The following is a 17,246-nucleotide window of genomic DNA, read 5'->3' as shown; positions in this document are numbered from 1 at the left end:
GGTATTACTCATTTAGATGTTTGATTCTTGAGAGGATGGGCGGAAGAAAAGGTGAGGTAAAGTAGCTTTAGACATCTCTGCCCAACTTGGTTGCCTTTCACCTGGGAGAAATGGCCTATTCTTTGGCCTGCCCCTCCTCTTTCTACTGGTCCTGTTCTCCTTCCTTGTCACTGGGTTTCTCTTTGATATGTTTAATTAATTAACATTTAATTAAGGCATTTAAATGTTTCCCATCTTCCACAGTTTGATTGGTGGCTCTGACTACAAACTGATCTACCGGCACTATGCTACCCTCTACTTTGTATTTTGTGTGGACTCATCAGAGAGTGAACTGGGAATCTTGGACCTCATCCAGGTATGTGTAGTCATCTAATGATGGCAGCCACTTTAGAGAGTTTGCGCTGGACTTTTGAGTAACCAACCTGTAAGATCCTCTTGTCAGTCTCTTTACTGATACTGGTACAAGTTGCCAGACGTCCACCAGATGGTGCTGTGAGAAAGCTCCTGAGGAACCGTCAAAAATTCTTAGAGCTTTTGGATTCATTGGTTTCTACCCAGCCCTCTCACTGCTCTTGGTTTTCTTATACGATTCTGAGACCAATTACAGTGTGTGTGTTCCCTCCCCCCACCAAGCAATTAACTCAATTCTCCTTGGACACTGACCAGGTGTCCCATAAATTTAACTCAATTCTGACACTATCTACCTAGATACCAATCACAAGTCCATGTTGTCACCTGTGCTTCTGATGACTGGCTATAGATTGGAGGTTCCCATGATCTCCTCCTCGGGTTCAATTAATTTGCTAGAGCGGCTCACAGAATTTGGAGAAACATTGTACTTACTAGATTATCAGCTTATTATAAAAGGATATAACTCAGGAATAGCCAGATGGAAGAGATGCATAGGGCAAGGTATGTGCGAAGGGGCGCAGAGCTTCCATACTCTCTAAGTGCTGACACTCTCTCCAAAACTCCATGTGTTCGCCAACCCAGAAACTTCTCCAAACCCCCTCCTTTTGAGTTTTTATGGAGGCTTCATTATATAGGCATGATTGATTAAATCATTGGCCACTGGTGGTTGATTCAACCTCCAGACTCTCTCCCCTCCTTAGAGGTCAGGGGGTGGGACTGAAAGTTCCAACCCTCTAATCACATGGTTGGTTTCCTGGGAACCAGCACCCATCCTTAGCTGCTTTCCAGAAGTCACCTTATTAACAGAAACAAAAGACACCTTTATTACTTAGGAAATTCCAAGAGTTTTAGGAGCTCTGTGCCAGAAACGGAGATGAATGCCAATTAAATACTTATGATTATAAATTACAGTACCACGTGATGTTTTGAAATTTTTTTCAACTATGAAACCAAATGACTTTTAAAAATTTGTGCTTTATATTTTCACTTGTAATTCTAGCCTAAAGCAAAGAAACTTGATGTTTTCGTTAGTCTGTGCCATCTTGACATAGGTAAACATGATTTTAGTAGGCTTTTTGAAAATTAGAAATGACTTACAGATTCTTTTCATTACGTTCATGGAAACTGAGGTGTGTAGGGATACTAGCTTAGGAACCGTTAATGTAGTACAATTGCATCATTTTATACATGAAATTCTAGGTGGGCTTCTTTTAAGTGACTTGAAAAAGCCACTTAAGTAGAAAGCACTCAAATAGAAGCTTGCATTAAAACCTAGTTGGCAACAATTATAGAAAAGAAAACTCTCTAGCTATAAAATAGAAACCTTAAATGCATGCAACTGCATTTTAAGATAAAATTAAAGAAGCTAAATTTAATATACCCAAGGACAAATAAATGGAAATTTTGAGTGTATATTTTCATTTCAAATACACCAGACTCTTTTCTAAAAAGTGATGTTCTTCTTGGGCATAGAAATTTTTAAATTTTATTTATTTATACCCATTCACATTCAGAAAATTGTTTAAAACGATTGATTAAAAGTTCCATACATCATGGGCAGGCCCCGTGTCTTAGCAGTTAAGTGCTCGCACTCCACTGCTGGCGGCCCGGGTTCGGATCCCAGGCGCGCACCAATGCACCGCTTCTCCGGCCATGCTGAGGCCGCATCCCACGTACAGCAACTAGAAGGATGTGAAACTATGATGTACAACTATCTACTGGGGCTTTGGGGGAAAATAAATAAATAAATAATTATTTTAAAAAAATTTCATACATCGTATTCAGTTATACATGAAACTATAAATAAATAATGAGAACATCTAAAAAGATTCATCTCTAAGATAATTTTTAAATGCTTTCTTAACATCTGAGTCAGGTTGGACATTGAGAGTCAGTTGGCATAATAGAAATAGCTCAAGATCCACAATCAGAAAACCTGATTTGAGTCTTTGATCCACCATCTGACTATAGAAACATTAGGCAGTGTATTTTATTGTATTATAGACTATAGAATGCTATAGAAATGTGCATGTGATAAGAGTATATTTGAAAATAAAGGAAATATAATGATATATTTTAAAAATTGAGATGCAGTTATTAGAGGAAGTACACTTCAAATATCTATATTAAGACAAAAAGATGTAACTTTATAATGTAATGGACATTTATTGGATATTTAGTGTGAATTGGATTTGGGAAGATAGGATAGGTAAAAGGTGAAAATGATAGAAACTAAGAGTTTTGATCTTTGAAAAGACAGTAAAATCAATAAGTAGTTGGCCTAATATGAAGAGGATAAAAGCCAGAAATAGAAAACATCAAATGTTTTTAGGGGATGATATCCATGGTTATATAATCAATATACAGTCATGCCCCACATGACAATGTTTTGGTCAACAATGGACCGCATGTACGACGGTGGTCCCATACGGTAAGTGCCTTATAGCCTAGGTGTATAGTGGGCTATACCATCTAGGTTTGTGTAAGTACACTCTAGGATGTTTGTATGACGAAATCGACTAATGACACATTTCTCAGAACATATCCCCGTTGTTAAATGATGCATAAATGTATTTGAAATAGCTGACTACAAAAAATAAACACCCAAATTAGGTCAACAAAAAGGCACTTAATCCAATATTAGGATGAAATAAGACGGGTTAAAAAAAACCTGCCTCATAGATTCAGAATTTTTTTAATGTTGAAGCACAGTAAAACCTCTATGTTACTTACATAAGTTATTTTCTAAACTCAGAATAAAAAATCATACTGCTTAAGTGTATTTTACAGAGTAAATTGGTTGTGATATAAAAGCCTCTAAAAAAAGAAAATGTTACTCAAATATTGCATATTAATATTGGTACAAAATTACTAAATAAAATCTTGGCCAATAATCAGTTGAATCAAGCAGTCATGAGACCTGGCTCTTGTTTCTGACTCTCCAGTTAAGAAGCAGTGTGGCCTTAAATAAATCATTTAAGCTTTGAGGCCTTAGGGGGTTTGTGTTTTGTGTTTTGGCTCTTCTGTGTGTGTTTGTTTTGATTTATAAGTACACTAGATGTTCTTTGCTAGCTCTAAAATTCTTTCTCTCTCAGGAATACTGCATACTAGAAGAATTGATCATTGTGTCCAAATAGTCTTTATCCCAAGGGCGCAAGTTGGTTTAACAAAGAAAAAATCTTGGAGTCTATTACCGCAGTGAGAAAAATAGTGGAAACTAATATAATTGCATCAGTAGATGCCAAGAGAAATGATTATCCAAATTATATTCCTGAAATACTCTTAAATTGGAATAGGGAGCATTTTTATATGATTCTTTAGTGCACGTTTATTTATTTAGCATAAACCGTTGAAGAAATAATACATTTATGTGGCCCAAAATTCAAAAGGCACACCAAGAGTAGTATACAGTGAAAGTATCTTTCTTCGCCTTTCCCAGGGAAGAAATCTACAGGCATTCACGGAAACAAGGGTGTCTCTTACTGTTTCTCTAATTTGAACAAGCACTTGTAATGAGTGATAAAAATAGAAATCAAGAAGTAACATAGTAAAGGAAGAGAGAGATAAGTTATCACTGTAAGGTGGCCTAATTATGTACCTAGAAAACCTAAAAAAAAAAGCAAAAACCATAACCAGTAATTCATGATACAAGCAAAATGGCAGAATACAAGATAAATCCATCAAAACTGAATTTCCTGTTTCTGTGAAAACAGCTATAAAATTCATAATTAAAGAAATTTCACTTACAGTAGTGACAAAGGATATTTGGTGTTTGGAAATTAACTTAGTATGGAATACTTGACATTGATTCCAATGAAACTGTAAAATCTTAAAGGAAAAACATAAAGGAATACTTGAAAATGAAGCTACAAGCCCTCCACTTGTTAGGAAGAGTCAAGCAAAGATGACAATAGTAATCAGTAGGTTATTTTTATTTATTTATTTTTTTTGTGAGGAAGATCAGCCCTAAGCTAACATCCATGCCATCCTCCTCTTTTTGCCAAGGAAGACTGGCCCTGAGCTAACGTCCGTGCCCATCTTCCTCCACTTTGTGTGGGACGCTGCCACAGCATGGCCTGACAAGTGGTGCATCGGTGCGTGCCTGGGATCCGAACCCTGGGCCGCCAGCAGCGGAGTGCGCACTTAACTGCTATGCCACAAGGCCGGCCCTTTTCTTTTTGTGAGGAAGATCACCCCTGAGCTAACACCCATGCCAATCCTCCTCTTTTTGCTGAGGAGGACTAGTCCTGAGCTAACATTCGTGCCCATCTTCCTCCACTTGATGTGGGACGCCGCCACAGCATGGCCTGACAAGTGGTGTGTTGGTGCGCACCTGGGGGCAGCCAGCAGCAGAGCGCGCGCACTTAACTTTAGGCTACGCCCGGGGCCAGCCCCATAATCAGTAGATTAAATGGGAAACCAAGTATAATTCCATCAGGGGATCTTATAGAACTTGGTAAAGGGAAAATTTATCAGGAAAAATGACTGGCCAAGAAATGCAAAATTATGTTTTGAGGGGAAAAGGACAGTAACGTGGGATTGGCTTTACTGGGCTTCAGAATATGTAATGGTTGCAATGAAATTATTATCTGTCTAGAAAATCCAAAACACTCAACTGGAAAACAATTAGAACTAATAATAGAGGTCAGTAAGGGGACTGGATACAAGTTTAACATATAAAAATTAATAGCTTTCCTTTAGCAATAATAAGTTGGAAAATATAATATTTAAAAGGGACCCACTCACAATAGCACAAAGGTCCATAAGATACCCAGGAATAAATGTAAAAATGTTCAAGATCTCTCTATGAAGAAAACTTTAAAACTCTACTAAAAATCTGAAAAAAGAGCAAAATAAATGAATAAAACATACCTTTGCCTGTTGAGAAATCTCGTTAAAATGTCCAGATTATAAATGACTGAAAACCCAGTCAGAATCCCAGTAAGATTATTGTTGTTTTTGAAAATTATTTTTATTGTGAAACATATTGTATATACAAAAATGCAAACCATGCCTATACAGTTTAAAGAATGCTAGTAAAATGAATGCCCATGTACCTATCACCCAGATTAGGAAACAGTACATTCCTAGTACCTTAAGAAGCTTCTGTATGCCCCTCCCCAATGCCGTCCCCCTCCTTCACTGCATTCCTCAGACTTTTGAGTTGATTGTTCCTTTGCTTCTCTTTATAGTTTTACCATGTGATGTATATTTCCTTAAATGAGATTTTGCTTAGTTTGGAAAAACTGAGTGACAAGCACAAACTTAGCTGTATAAGGAAAGGGTAATTTGCCACTTTTAGATGAAGGCTCCCAAGAGAAGATAAGCTGAACAGAGTCTCTGGCTCACGGTCTGGCTTCAGGGTCCCTGAGAGTTTACAAGAGCCCCATCTGGGGAAGTCTGAAGGCAAGTTCATGTGAGTGAATCCCAGGAAACTTATTGCTCGCCACAGTTGGGGTATTGGACTCTGGCTGTCTAGCAGTAACATGGACAGGAGGAATGGACTGCTCTACATTTTCTGCTTCTCAGCTTGCCATGATCTACCTCTGTATTTCAAGAGTGGGTCAAAGCAGAACATTTTGGTGGGGGTAAAATGAATGGTCCCAGCTGATCCAGGCAGCAGAGCAGTAGGACAGTACTAGATAGTTCAATTGTTTCCATTTTCCTTTTTTTAATTAACGTGAATAAAACTACTGTAAGTCTTTACGCAAATTGTTGTGCCTATTCACACCCTGCTGAAAACAGAATTCCTGAGTCAAAGGGAATTAATATTTTTATTTATAATGCATGTTGCTAGATAGATACTCAGGAAGGCTGTATTAAATTATGATGCCTCCAACACTTCTGAGTTTATGTTTCTTCCTAGCTCAAACACTGAAATATGTCATTTTTAATTTCTACACAGAGGTAGAGTGGTACCTCACAAATGTCTGCATTTTTATTCTATTAATCATGCCTACTTTTTCCATGTGTGGGTCTACAATGTTCTTTTTCACGTAAACCTTTTGTAATATAATTGAGGTCTAGATCTTGGTTTATAATTATAATTGAAGTCTAGATCTTGGTTTATAATATATTTCATCTGTTCTAAGATGCACATTTTTTTCACACTTTAATAACTAAAATCAGGATGTGTATTACAATAGATCACATCTTACGATTATAATTGACAGCATTTTTTTCTTAACACAAAAATAATAGTTGGTCTTACAATCAATGAAAAAGTAATTCTCTGTATATTTCTGTTTATTTTCAAACTAATTTTTTCCAAACTTATTTTTTTCTAAACTATTATGTTAGGTATAAGTAATTCATTTTTACCTCCTCTTGTTGAAGAAACCTCAACGTATAATATATTAAGTTTACAGTAAAATCCAAACTACCTCTCAGCCTATAAGGCCCGACAGGATCTGGCTCCTTCATCTTTCTCAATCTGACCGCACCATATACACTCTCATCTTCACTGTACTCCAGCTGTCCCAGCCTTCTTTCTGTTCCTCAAACACAGGTACTTTTTTGTGTGAGGGCCTTTGCACTTGTTCTGTCCTCGGAATGCTCTTGCCCAGGCTCTTTCACTCTTCAGCTCTTCACATGAGTGGCTTCTTCCTCATTCATGACTCAGCTCAAACGCTATACCTCAGAGACTTTGCTAACACCCTATCTGAAGTAACCACATCATCCTTTTTACTTCCTTCAGAGCACTTATGACAGTAGAAAAGATCTTGTTGATTTGCCTCCTGTTCTTCCCACACCCAGAATATATGCCAGGTGAGAGCATGGCTTGTTGACCGTGGAATCCCCAGAGTAGAATGGTGCATGCCCAGTGCACAGTAATCATTCACTATACGTTGATCACATAGCTGTTTAATACATAGTTAGATTTAGTTTTTATTCTTCATTTTGTTCTACTGAGTTATGTTTCTTTTTCTGTATTAGTTTCACACTGTTTTATTTATTGTTGTTAATAGAGGTTCGTGTACCTAGTAGGACCAGTTATTCCCCTTGGGTTCTTTTTCATTATAGGAATATAAATATATTCATGGGTATTTATAACCATTTGTTCATCCATATACATTCTTGCATTATTTGTAAAGGTCCCAAAAGTCACTGTTGGATTTATAATTAGAAGTGAATTAAAAGTAGCGTTTCCTTCCATATTCATTTCTTCTTTCGATTAAAGTTTTGTTGTTGTTGTTGTTTTCAGAAAGTGTCCTAATCTCTCATGGTTTATTCTGGATTTTTAGGATATTAAACTTTTATTCATCATTATATTCGTAAATATTTCTTTACCATTACACAACCTTCCCTTTAATTCTTAACTTGTTAATTTACCATGTTTGTTTGCTATTGCACTTCAGCATAGTTGAAACTATCCGCTTTATGCTGATCTCCTCTACTTCTTCACTAGCCATAAGTTTATATTCCTGTCACAATTGGGACAAAATCCTAAACCATCTGTTTCCAATTAAAAATATACATATTATAAGCTTAACACAAATATTGATTTAAATCTTTTTAACACAAGATTTATTTCAATATATGCTGAGATATGGAACCAAGTTACTTTTTCTTCATATCATTATCCAGTTTCTCCAAATTATTCAGTCTCTCATTGTTTTTCTACTCCTAGTTTGACTTAAATTTCTGTATAAATTTAGGCCTAGGTCTGGAATTTCAAGTATGTTATTTTGTTTGGGGCTTTTTAAACTATACAAGTAGTACATGAATATTTCTTTTTATAAAAGATTCAAACAGTAAGTTTATTAAGTAGAGTGGAGAAGTCCTCCCCCTTAGAATTCATCCCCCTTTCTCTCATACATCAGTCTCTTTTCTAGAGATAACCACTGTTAAGTCTTTTAATGCATGTACACACACACGCACACGTGTGTCATATACATTATTTAATTTTTTAAATGAAAAGTAATCACTGTATACATAGTTCTGTAACTTGCTTTTTTATCACTTAATAATAAGTCTTGGAGCTTTTTCTACCTCGTACATACTTTTTAGTGGTACGTAATTTTCCTTAATATGGATGTATCATAATCTTTTATTCAGTACCCTACTTGTGGGCATTTAGATTTTCCTCATTTTCTCGCTATTGCAAATGATGCTGCAGTAACACCCTTGCACGTGTGTCTATATGCACATGTGTTAGTTTCTTTAGGATAGATTCCTAAAATTGGAATCATTGCTTTAATTAAAGGATGCGTGCTTTTTAAATTGATAGATGTTGCCAGATTGCCTAGCAAAAAAGGCCTGTTTCCACATCACCTCACCAACTTTAAATATTAAGAATATTTTCAAACGTTTACCAATCTCATGAGTAAAAAATTTAAATTCATTGTTTTCCCTAGAGTTTCCTTAAGTACTAGTGTGTATCTTTTAGTGTTTACTGGCCATTTGTATTTGAAAGTGTCTGACATCAGCATGTGTTCACTTTTCCAATGGCTCATTTGTTTTGTTCATTTGTAAGTGTTGGTTTTTCCCCTAACTTTATGGATATTAATCCTTTTTCTATTATATTTATTGCAAATATTTTCTCCTAGTCCATTGGTCTTTTAACTTTATGTACTGAAGTCTGCTGATCTTTTTTGGGGGGGCGGGGTGGGGGGGGGTGAGGAAGATTGGCCCTGAGCCAACATCTGCCAATCCTCCTCTTTTTGCTGAGGAAGACTGGCCCTGGGCTAACATCCCTGCCCATCTTCCTCCACTCTATATGGGACGCTGCCACAGCATGGGCCGACAAGCGGTGGGTCAGTTTGCACCTGGGATCCGAACCAGCGAACCCCGGGCCGCCACAGCGGAGCATGCGCACTTAACCGCCTGCGCCACCGGGCCGGCCCCTGCTGGTCTTTTTAATTATAACTCTAAGGTATAAAAATGTTCTCCAATATTGCTGTCATTTTAATTTTCTTTTGAGAAAACCATTTTTATCACCACCACCCAGCTATTTGTGCTAGATTATGTAGCAAATGGCCAGATCATCTAAAGAACATCTACATAACATTTTTTTCGTGTTTCAAGAGATGAAGATACCATAAAATGTGAAGTACAAAAGTGCACCAGACAGTGGACACAAAAAAATATATGTATGAGATTTTATCCCACCTCAGCTTTTGTATATTTGAAAAGTAGAGTTCGTGAACTAAAAAATGGTGCCCAGTCATGTTTAACAGAAGTGGATTAACCTGATTACAACACTAACACCTGTATCACTGATTTGATATTTACAGAAAGTCATATTTTTCTTTTTTTTCCAACTTTATTGAGATGTAATTGACATGTAACATTGTGTAAATTTAAGATGTACAACATGTTGATTTGATACACTTATATATTACAAAATGATTACCACCATAGCATTAGCTAACATCTCTTATCACGTCACATAATTACCATTTCTTTTTTGTGTTGAGAATCATATTTTTCACTAAATTAAAGTCAGTGCAACACCCACACAAGCTAGAATGCTAGCTGTTTGGTGAACAAGGACCTGACATCAGAACAAGAAGTCTGTAAAGTCCCAAACTTTAAAAGTGTGATCTTTTTCAAACTGTATCCATTCCTCACATTGAAGATGTGAAACCCTGTCCCATTCCTCTTTGTGTGTGGATTTATGATCTTGGCATTTCACATTAAGCATCTGGATTTCCAAATACTTCTTCCTCTTGCTTCAAAGTCTTATAACTTTCTTAATCAACTGAGCTACATCCAGCTTCATCTTCACTCTTAATACCCATTAATTTTCTAAATTTGACATTTTGGTCCTTGTTTTCAAAATTCAATTTATCCCATATTTAAGCAGGCTGGGATTTGTCCCCTTCTTTCTTGCCTTGCTGAAGTGTTTCCCTTTTTTTCTCTTGTTCAGCAAATTTCATTGGATTCATAGCTGCTGGGTTGTACTATCTAGAAACGGCTATTCTGGTCCCCAAGCTTTATCTTGTAGGGCTGTCATTTGAGCTGCCATAGCTATCTGAGAAGTTGCTTGTGTTCTTCATGCCAACAGGGCAGCAACATTGAGAACAAAATCTCCAGTAGCTGCAACTATTTCTTGTTGTTTCTGTTTTTCAGCCATTTTCTTTTCTCATTGTTCTTGTAATTTCTCTGTCCTTTTCTACCTCTTAGCTAAAGCTTCTTGGGCATCCATTGCTGTGTTTCTGCCTCTGAAGAGAGTCAGACTAGGAGTCCGGCTTAAACTTTTGCTAAATCTTCTTGGTTTTTCCCTTCTCTTCTTTCTTTCTCCACCTCTACTTGTTGTACCACTCCTCCTTCTACCCCTATGCCTGTGTCTTGAGCTTGAGCAGGAACGAGATCTGATCCGCAGTTTTCTTCCCAGCTTCAGGATCATGATTTCTTCCACTCCCTGCTTCTACTACGCTGACACCTTTTATGAGACCTACATCTTGAGTGACTTCTGCCTCTTGATGACTTACTTTCTTTGCATTTGTATCTGTCCTCACCATTTTCAGATGAATTTAGTTGCTGTCTTCTTGTATGAGAAGAATGTTCTTTATTATTATGTTCCTCAGATTTATGTTTCTTAGAGAATTTATTTTTGGATTCATGTCTTCTTATTTTGCTCTCTGAGTCTGCAGCATCTTCAGTTCAGTCTCTTCATGCATTTGCATGTTCTTTGCCTGCGTTTGGCTTTGGCTCCTGCGTTTTCTTCCTACATCATCTGACTTTTGTTCTTTCTCTTGACCCTGATTGTGATCATGAATAATGATGTTTCGAGGCTCTAGGAGAAACAGATGCATCTGACTGCTCTTTTGGGGGAAATATGTTTTCTGGAGCTAGTCCATCTCGTTCTGTATCACTGGTCTATTTGAGAACCCAACTGTTAACTATATTGTGTCCCCACAAAATTTATATGTTGAAGCCCTAAACCCCAATGTGACTGTATTTGGAGATGGGGCCTTTAAAGAAGTTATTATGGTTAAATGAGGTCATAGGAGTGGGGCCCTGATCCCATACAACAGATGGTGGTATAAGAAGAGGAAGAGACCCCTGAGAGCTCTCTCTTTCATGCACGTGAACTAAAGAAAGGCCTGTCAAGGACACAGTGAGAAGGTGGCTGTCTGCAAGCCAGGAGGAGAGTCCTCACCAGAAACCAATACTGCCAGAACTTGATCTGGGACTTCTAGCCTCCAGAACTGTGAGAAAATAAATTTCTGCTGTTTGAGCCACACAGCCTGTTGTATTTTGTTATGGCAGTCAGAGCAGACTAATACACCAATCTTAATTTCATTAAAATGAAAACAGCCCCTTGGTACAGTGCTGCTGAGAAATATGGTCTGCCTCTCCTCACATATGCTCTGAGCATCTTAGTCCAGAGTCCTGGCTGCTAGGGCAGCGCCTCCACTTGCTGCTTTTAAGAGTACCAACCACCCAGAAGCTGCCCACACACTGACTAAATTGTTCCCACGAGAGACCCTGATTGCACAAAGCGGATCTACCATTGCTTTTTTTTACATTTAGCTCATTAATATCTGTAAGGTATTTTTACGTCTGCATTGAGATAGGTAAACTGCCTTTATTTTTTCCCCCAAAGGATAGCCATTTGTCTCAACACTGTTTATCAACTAGTTCATCTTTTCTTCCACCAATTTAAAATACAGTCTTTATCAGAAATTGTATTTTCTTGGCATGGGAGGCCCCAAGCACAGTGAAGTGCCGCCCCCCACAAACCTGCCAGGATGGGGGAAGAGGAGGGAGAGGAAGAGGATTTGGTGGTGCCAACCATGGAGGCTACATGAATGTCATGCTGGGTATGGGGGTATGGGAATTATGGTATGGAGGCAACTTGGTGACAGCAGACTATGGTGACTTTTGTACAGACTGCTACGGCTATCATGATTTTGCATGTTCCTAGAGCATCTAAAAGTATTGCACACAAAATCAACTTTTTGCTCCAATTTTCTTAAACTTGAAAACCCAAAGTATTCATGCTGTGTTCCTGTGCTTCACTGGGTTTCTTAACCATGGCTTTTTACTGCAGCTTGTCTGAAACTCTTAGCCTGCGGAATTTAAGACAATGGCAGTTTTTATCATGATTTGCCTTTGAACTTGGTCATATTGAAGTTCACAGTAAGTGGAAAATAATTTTCAGAGAATATATTTTTGTTTGGAATTGCACAGAATTCTGGAGCCAGCATTGTTCAGCATTAAGGCAGAAGCCCACCTTTGCTTTTTATGGAAAGTATTACTTTATTTAAGAGACAGATAATCATGCATTTTAATCTACCTTTGTCTTAGTTTACAGCAGGTTTTGTATGAATTTTTAACCTCTCAACCGATTCTGGTTTATGCCTTTAACAGTACTGAAAATGACTTACCACATCTGAAAAAAAATGTATTTTTTTATAAACGTGTATGTTTCAGTATTTTATATTCTCTCTCACTGATCTATACTTTTATTCCTGTCTTAGTGTTACACTATTTTAATTACCAAAACTTTGCAGTGAATTTTGATACCTAGTAAGATAAGTCATTCCTTATTACTCTTTTTCCAAAAATTCTTGGTAGAGTGTTCTTTCACATTTTATTTTCTATAAGAACTTTAGACTTTGTCAGTTTCGTTTTTTTAAACGTCCTGTGAGGAACTTCCACCCTTCAAAGTTCATTTTCTTCTTTTAAAACTATGAAACGTAAATTTTGAAAGAACGTGTATACACACAAGGACAGAGAGAACAGGAGAGGAGACAATAGCAAGGAGTTTTTTTTTTTTTTAATTGATGTTTTAATAGTTTATAACATTGTGAAATTTTGGGTTGTACATTTTTTTTTGTCCATCACCACATATATGTCTCCCTTCACCCCTTGTGCCCACCCCTGACCCCCATTGCCCCTGGTAACCACAATACAGTTTTCTCTGTCCATGTGTTGGTTTATATTCCACATATGAGTGAGATCATACAGTGTTTGTCTTTCTCTTTCTGGCTTACTTTACTTAACATAATACCCTCCAGGCCCATCCATGTTGTTGCAAATGGGACGATTTTGTCTTTTTTATGGCTGAATAGTATTCCATTGTATATATATACCACATCTTCTTGATCCACTCGTCAGTCGAGGGACACTTAGGTTGCTTCCACTTCTTGGCTATGGTGAATAATGCTGCAATGAACATAGGGGTGCATAAGCCTCTTTGGATTGTTGATTTCAGGTTCATTGGATAGATTCCCAGTAGTGGGATAGCTGGATCATAGGGCATCTCTATTTTTAATTCTTTGAGGAATCTCCATACCGTTTTCCATAGAGGCTGCACCAGTTTGCATTCCCACCAGCTGTGTATGAGGTTTCCTGTTTCTCCACATCCTCTCCAACATTTGTTGTTTTTTGTCTTGGTGATTATAGCCATTCTAACCGGCGTAAGGTGATATCTTAGTGTTGTTTTGATTTGCATTTCCCTGATGATTAGTGGTGTTGAACATCTTTTCATGTGCCTATTGGCCATCTGTATATCTTCCTTGGAGAAGTGTCTGTTCATTTCCTCTGCCCATTTTTTGATCGGGTTGTTTGTTTTTTTGTTGTTCAGTTGTGTGAGTTCTTTATATATTATGGAGATCAACCGCTTGTCAGATACATGTTTTGAAAATATTCTCTCCCAGCTGGTGGGTTGTCTGTTCATCTTGGTTCTGGTTTCGTTTGTCTTATAGAAGCTCTTTAATCTGATAAAGTCCCACTTGTTTATTTTTTCTTTAGTTTCCCTAGTCTGGGTAGGCATGTCATCCGAAAAGATTCCTTTATGACCAATGTCAAATAGTGTGTTGCCTATATTTTCTTCTATGAGTTTTATAGTTTCAGGTCTCACCTTCAGGTCTTTGATCCATTTTGAGTTAATTTTTGTGAATGGCAATAGCAGATGGTCCACTTTCATTCTTTTGCGTGTGGCTGTCCAGTTTTCCCAATGCCATTTATTGAAAAGACTTTCCTTTCTCCATTGTATGTTCTTAGCTCTTTTGTCGAAAATTAGCTGTCCGTATATGTGTGGTTTTATTTCTGGGCTTTCAATTCTGTTCCATTGATCTGTGTATCCTGTTTTTGTACCAGTACCGTGCTGTTTTGATTACTATCGCTTTGGAGTATGTTTTGAAGTCAGGGATTGTGATGCCTCCAGCTTTGTTCTTTTTTCTTAGGATTGCTTTAGCTATTCAGGGTCTTTTGTTGCCCCATATGAATTTTAGTATTCTTTTTTCTATTTCTGTGAAGAATGTCCTTGGGATTCTGATTGGGATTGCATTGAATCTGTAGATTGCTTTAGGTAATATAGACATTTTAACTATGTTTATTCTTCCAATCCATGTGCATGGGATGTCTTTCCATTTCTTTATGTCATCATCGATTTCTTTCAATAATGTCTTGTAGTTTTCATTGGATAGGTCTTTCACCTCCTTGGTAAGATTTACTCCTAGATATTTTATTCTTTTTGATGCCATTGTAAATGGTATTATCTTTTTGAGCTCTCTTTCTGTTAGTTCATTATTAGCATACAGAAATGCAACTGATTTTTGTAGATTGATTTTGTACCCTGTGACTTTGCTGTAGTTGTTGATTATTTCTAATAGTTTTCCCACGGATTCTTTAGGGTTTTCTGTATATAAAATCATGTCATCAGCAAATAGTGAGAGTTTCACTTCTTCGTTGCCTATTTGGATTCCTTTTATTCCTTTTTCTTGCCTAATTGCTCTGGCCAAAACCTCCAGTACTATGTTGAATAGGAGTGGTGAGAGTGGGCAGCCCTGCCTCGTTCCTGTTCTCAGAGGAATGGCTTTCAGTCTTTCCCCGTTGAGTATGATGTTGGCTGTGGGTTTGTCATAAATAGCCTTTATTATGTTGAGGTACTTTCCTTCTATACCCATTTTGTTGAGAGTTTTTATCATAAATGGATGTTGTATCTTGTCAAATGCCTTCTCTGCATCTATTGAGATGACCATGTGGTTTTTATTCTTTGTTTTGTTGATGTGGTGTATCACGTTGATTGATTTGTGGATGTTGAACCATCCCTGCGTCGCTGGTATAAATCCCACTTGATCATGGTGTGTGATCTTTTTAATGTATTGCTGTATTCGGTTTGCCAATATTTTGTTGAGGATTTTTGCATCTATGTTCATCAATGATATTGGCCTGTAGTTTTCCTTCTTTGTATTGTCTTTGTCTGGCTTTGGTATCAGGGTGATGTTGGCCTCATAGAATGATTTAGGAAGTGTTCCATCTTCCTCTATTTTTTGGAATAGTTTGAGAAGGACAGGTATTAAATCTTCTTTGAATGTTTGGTAAAATTCACTGGAGAAGCCATCTGGTCCTGGACTTTTATTTTTTGGGAGGTTTTTGATTACTATTTCAATCTCTTTACTTGTGATTGGTCTATTCAGATTCTCCATTTCTTCTTGGTTCAGTTTTGGGAGGTTGTATGAGTCTAAGAATTTATCCATTTCTTCTAGATTGTCTAATTTGTTGGCATATAATTTCTCATAGTATTCTCTTATAATCCTCTGTATTTCTGTGGTATCGGTTATAATTTCTCCTCTTTCATTTCTAATATTATTTACTTGAGCCTTTTCTCTTTTTTTCTTGGTAAGTCTGGCTAAGGGTTTGTCAATTTTGTTTATCTTCTCAAAGAACCAACTCTTTGTTTCATTAATCCCTTCTACTGTTTTTTTGGTCTCAATTTCATTAATTTCTGCTCTGATTTTTATTATTTCTCTCCTTCTGCTGACTTTGGGCTTTGTGTGTTCTTCTTTTTCTAGTTCTGTTAGGTGTAATTTAAGATTGCTTATTTGGGCTTTTGCTTATTTGTTAAGGTGGGTTTGTATCGCTATGAGTTTCCCTCTCAGGACCACTTTTGCTGCATCCCATATGGTTTAGTATGGCATATTTTCATTTTCATTTGTTTCCAGATAGTTTTTGATTTCTCCTTTAATTTCGTCAATGATCCAGTGGTTGTTCAGTAGCATGTTGTTTAATCTCCACATTTTTGTCACTTTCCCAGTTTTTTTTTCGTGGTTGATTTCCAGTTTCATAGCATTATGGTCTGAAAAGATGCTTGTTATGATTTCAATCTTAAATTTATTGAGGCTTGCTTTGTTTCTCAACGTATGGTCTATCCTTGAGAATGTTCCATGCACGCTTGAGAAGAATGTGTAGTCAGCTGTTTTTTGATGGAGTGCTCTGCATATATCTACTAGGTCCATCTCGTCCAGTTTTTCATTTAAGTCCACTATTTCTTTATTGACTTTTTGTCTGGATGATCTATCCATTGATGTAAGTGGGATATTAAGATCCCCTACTATTATTGTGTTGTTGTTAATGTCTCCTTTTAGGTTTGTTAATAGCTAACCTTGGTGCTCCTGTGTTGGGTGCATATATATTTATAAGTGATATGGGGCCCCTTTTATCATTATATATTTCCCTTCTTTCTCTCTCTTAACCTGTTTTATCTTGAAGTCTACTTTGTCTGATATGAGTATGGCAACACCTGCTTTCTTTTGTTTGCCATTAGCTTGGAGTATTGTCTTCCATCTTTTCACTCTGAGCCTGTGCTTGTCTTTAGAGCTGAGATGTGTTTCTTGGAGGCAGCATATTGTTGGGTCTTGCTTTTTAATCCATCCTGCCACTCTGTATCTTTTGATTGGAGAGTTCAATCCATTTACATTTAGGGTAATTATTGATATATGTGGGCTTAATGTATAGCAAGGAGTTTTTTGAAAGCAGGAAATAATATAAATGCCTGATAATTGACTTGGCAAGCCCAGGGAAGCCACATCCCAGGCCAGTGGCAGAGAAAGCTGATGGCCAACCTGCTACACGCCACAGAACCCTCAAAAGGCACA

At 37.2% G+C, this 17,246-nt stretch overlaps 1 protein-coding gene and 1 pseudogene across 2 annotated transcripts in view; one reads left to right on the top strand and one right to left on the bottom strand.

Moving 5' to 3' along the window:
- The window catches only part of AP3S2 (adaptor related protein complex 3 subunit sigma 2), a 58,170-nt gene that overhangs the window by 4,001 nt on the left and 36,923 nt on the right, over window positions 1-17,246 (top strand). For both annotated transcript variants that reach the window (XM_087428942.1, XM_004431950.3), the window contains exon 3: window positions 244-355. In XM_087428942.1, coding sequence (XP_087285068.1) covers window positions 244-355 — 112 coding nt within the window. The remainder of the gene's footprint in view (window positions 1-243; window positions 356-17,246) is intronic.
- LOC106802064 (arginine/serine-rich coiled-coil protein 2 pseudogene) lies at window positions 9,963-12,157 on the bottom strand (annotated as a pseudogene).

Source organism: Ceratotherium simum, chromosome 3, assembly GCF_057802395.1.
Source record: "Ceratotherium simum simum isolate JZ-2026a chromosome 3, ASM5780239v1, whole genome shotgun sequence".
Classification (NCBI taxonomy): Eukaryota; Metazoa; Chordata; class Mammalia; order Perissodactyla; family Rhinocerotidae; genus Ceratotherium; species Ceratotherium simum.
The sequence above is the reverse complement of the archived record's forward strand: the minus strand, read 5'-3'. Positions and strand labels throughout refer to the sequence as shown.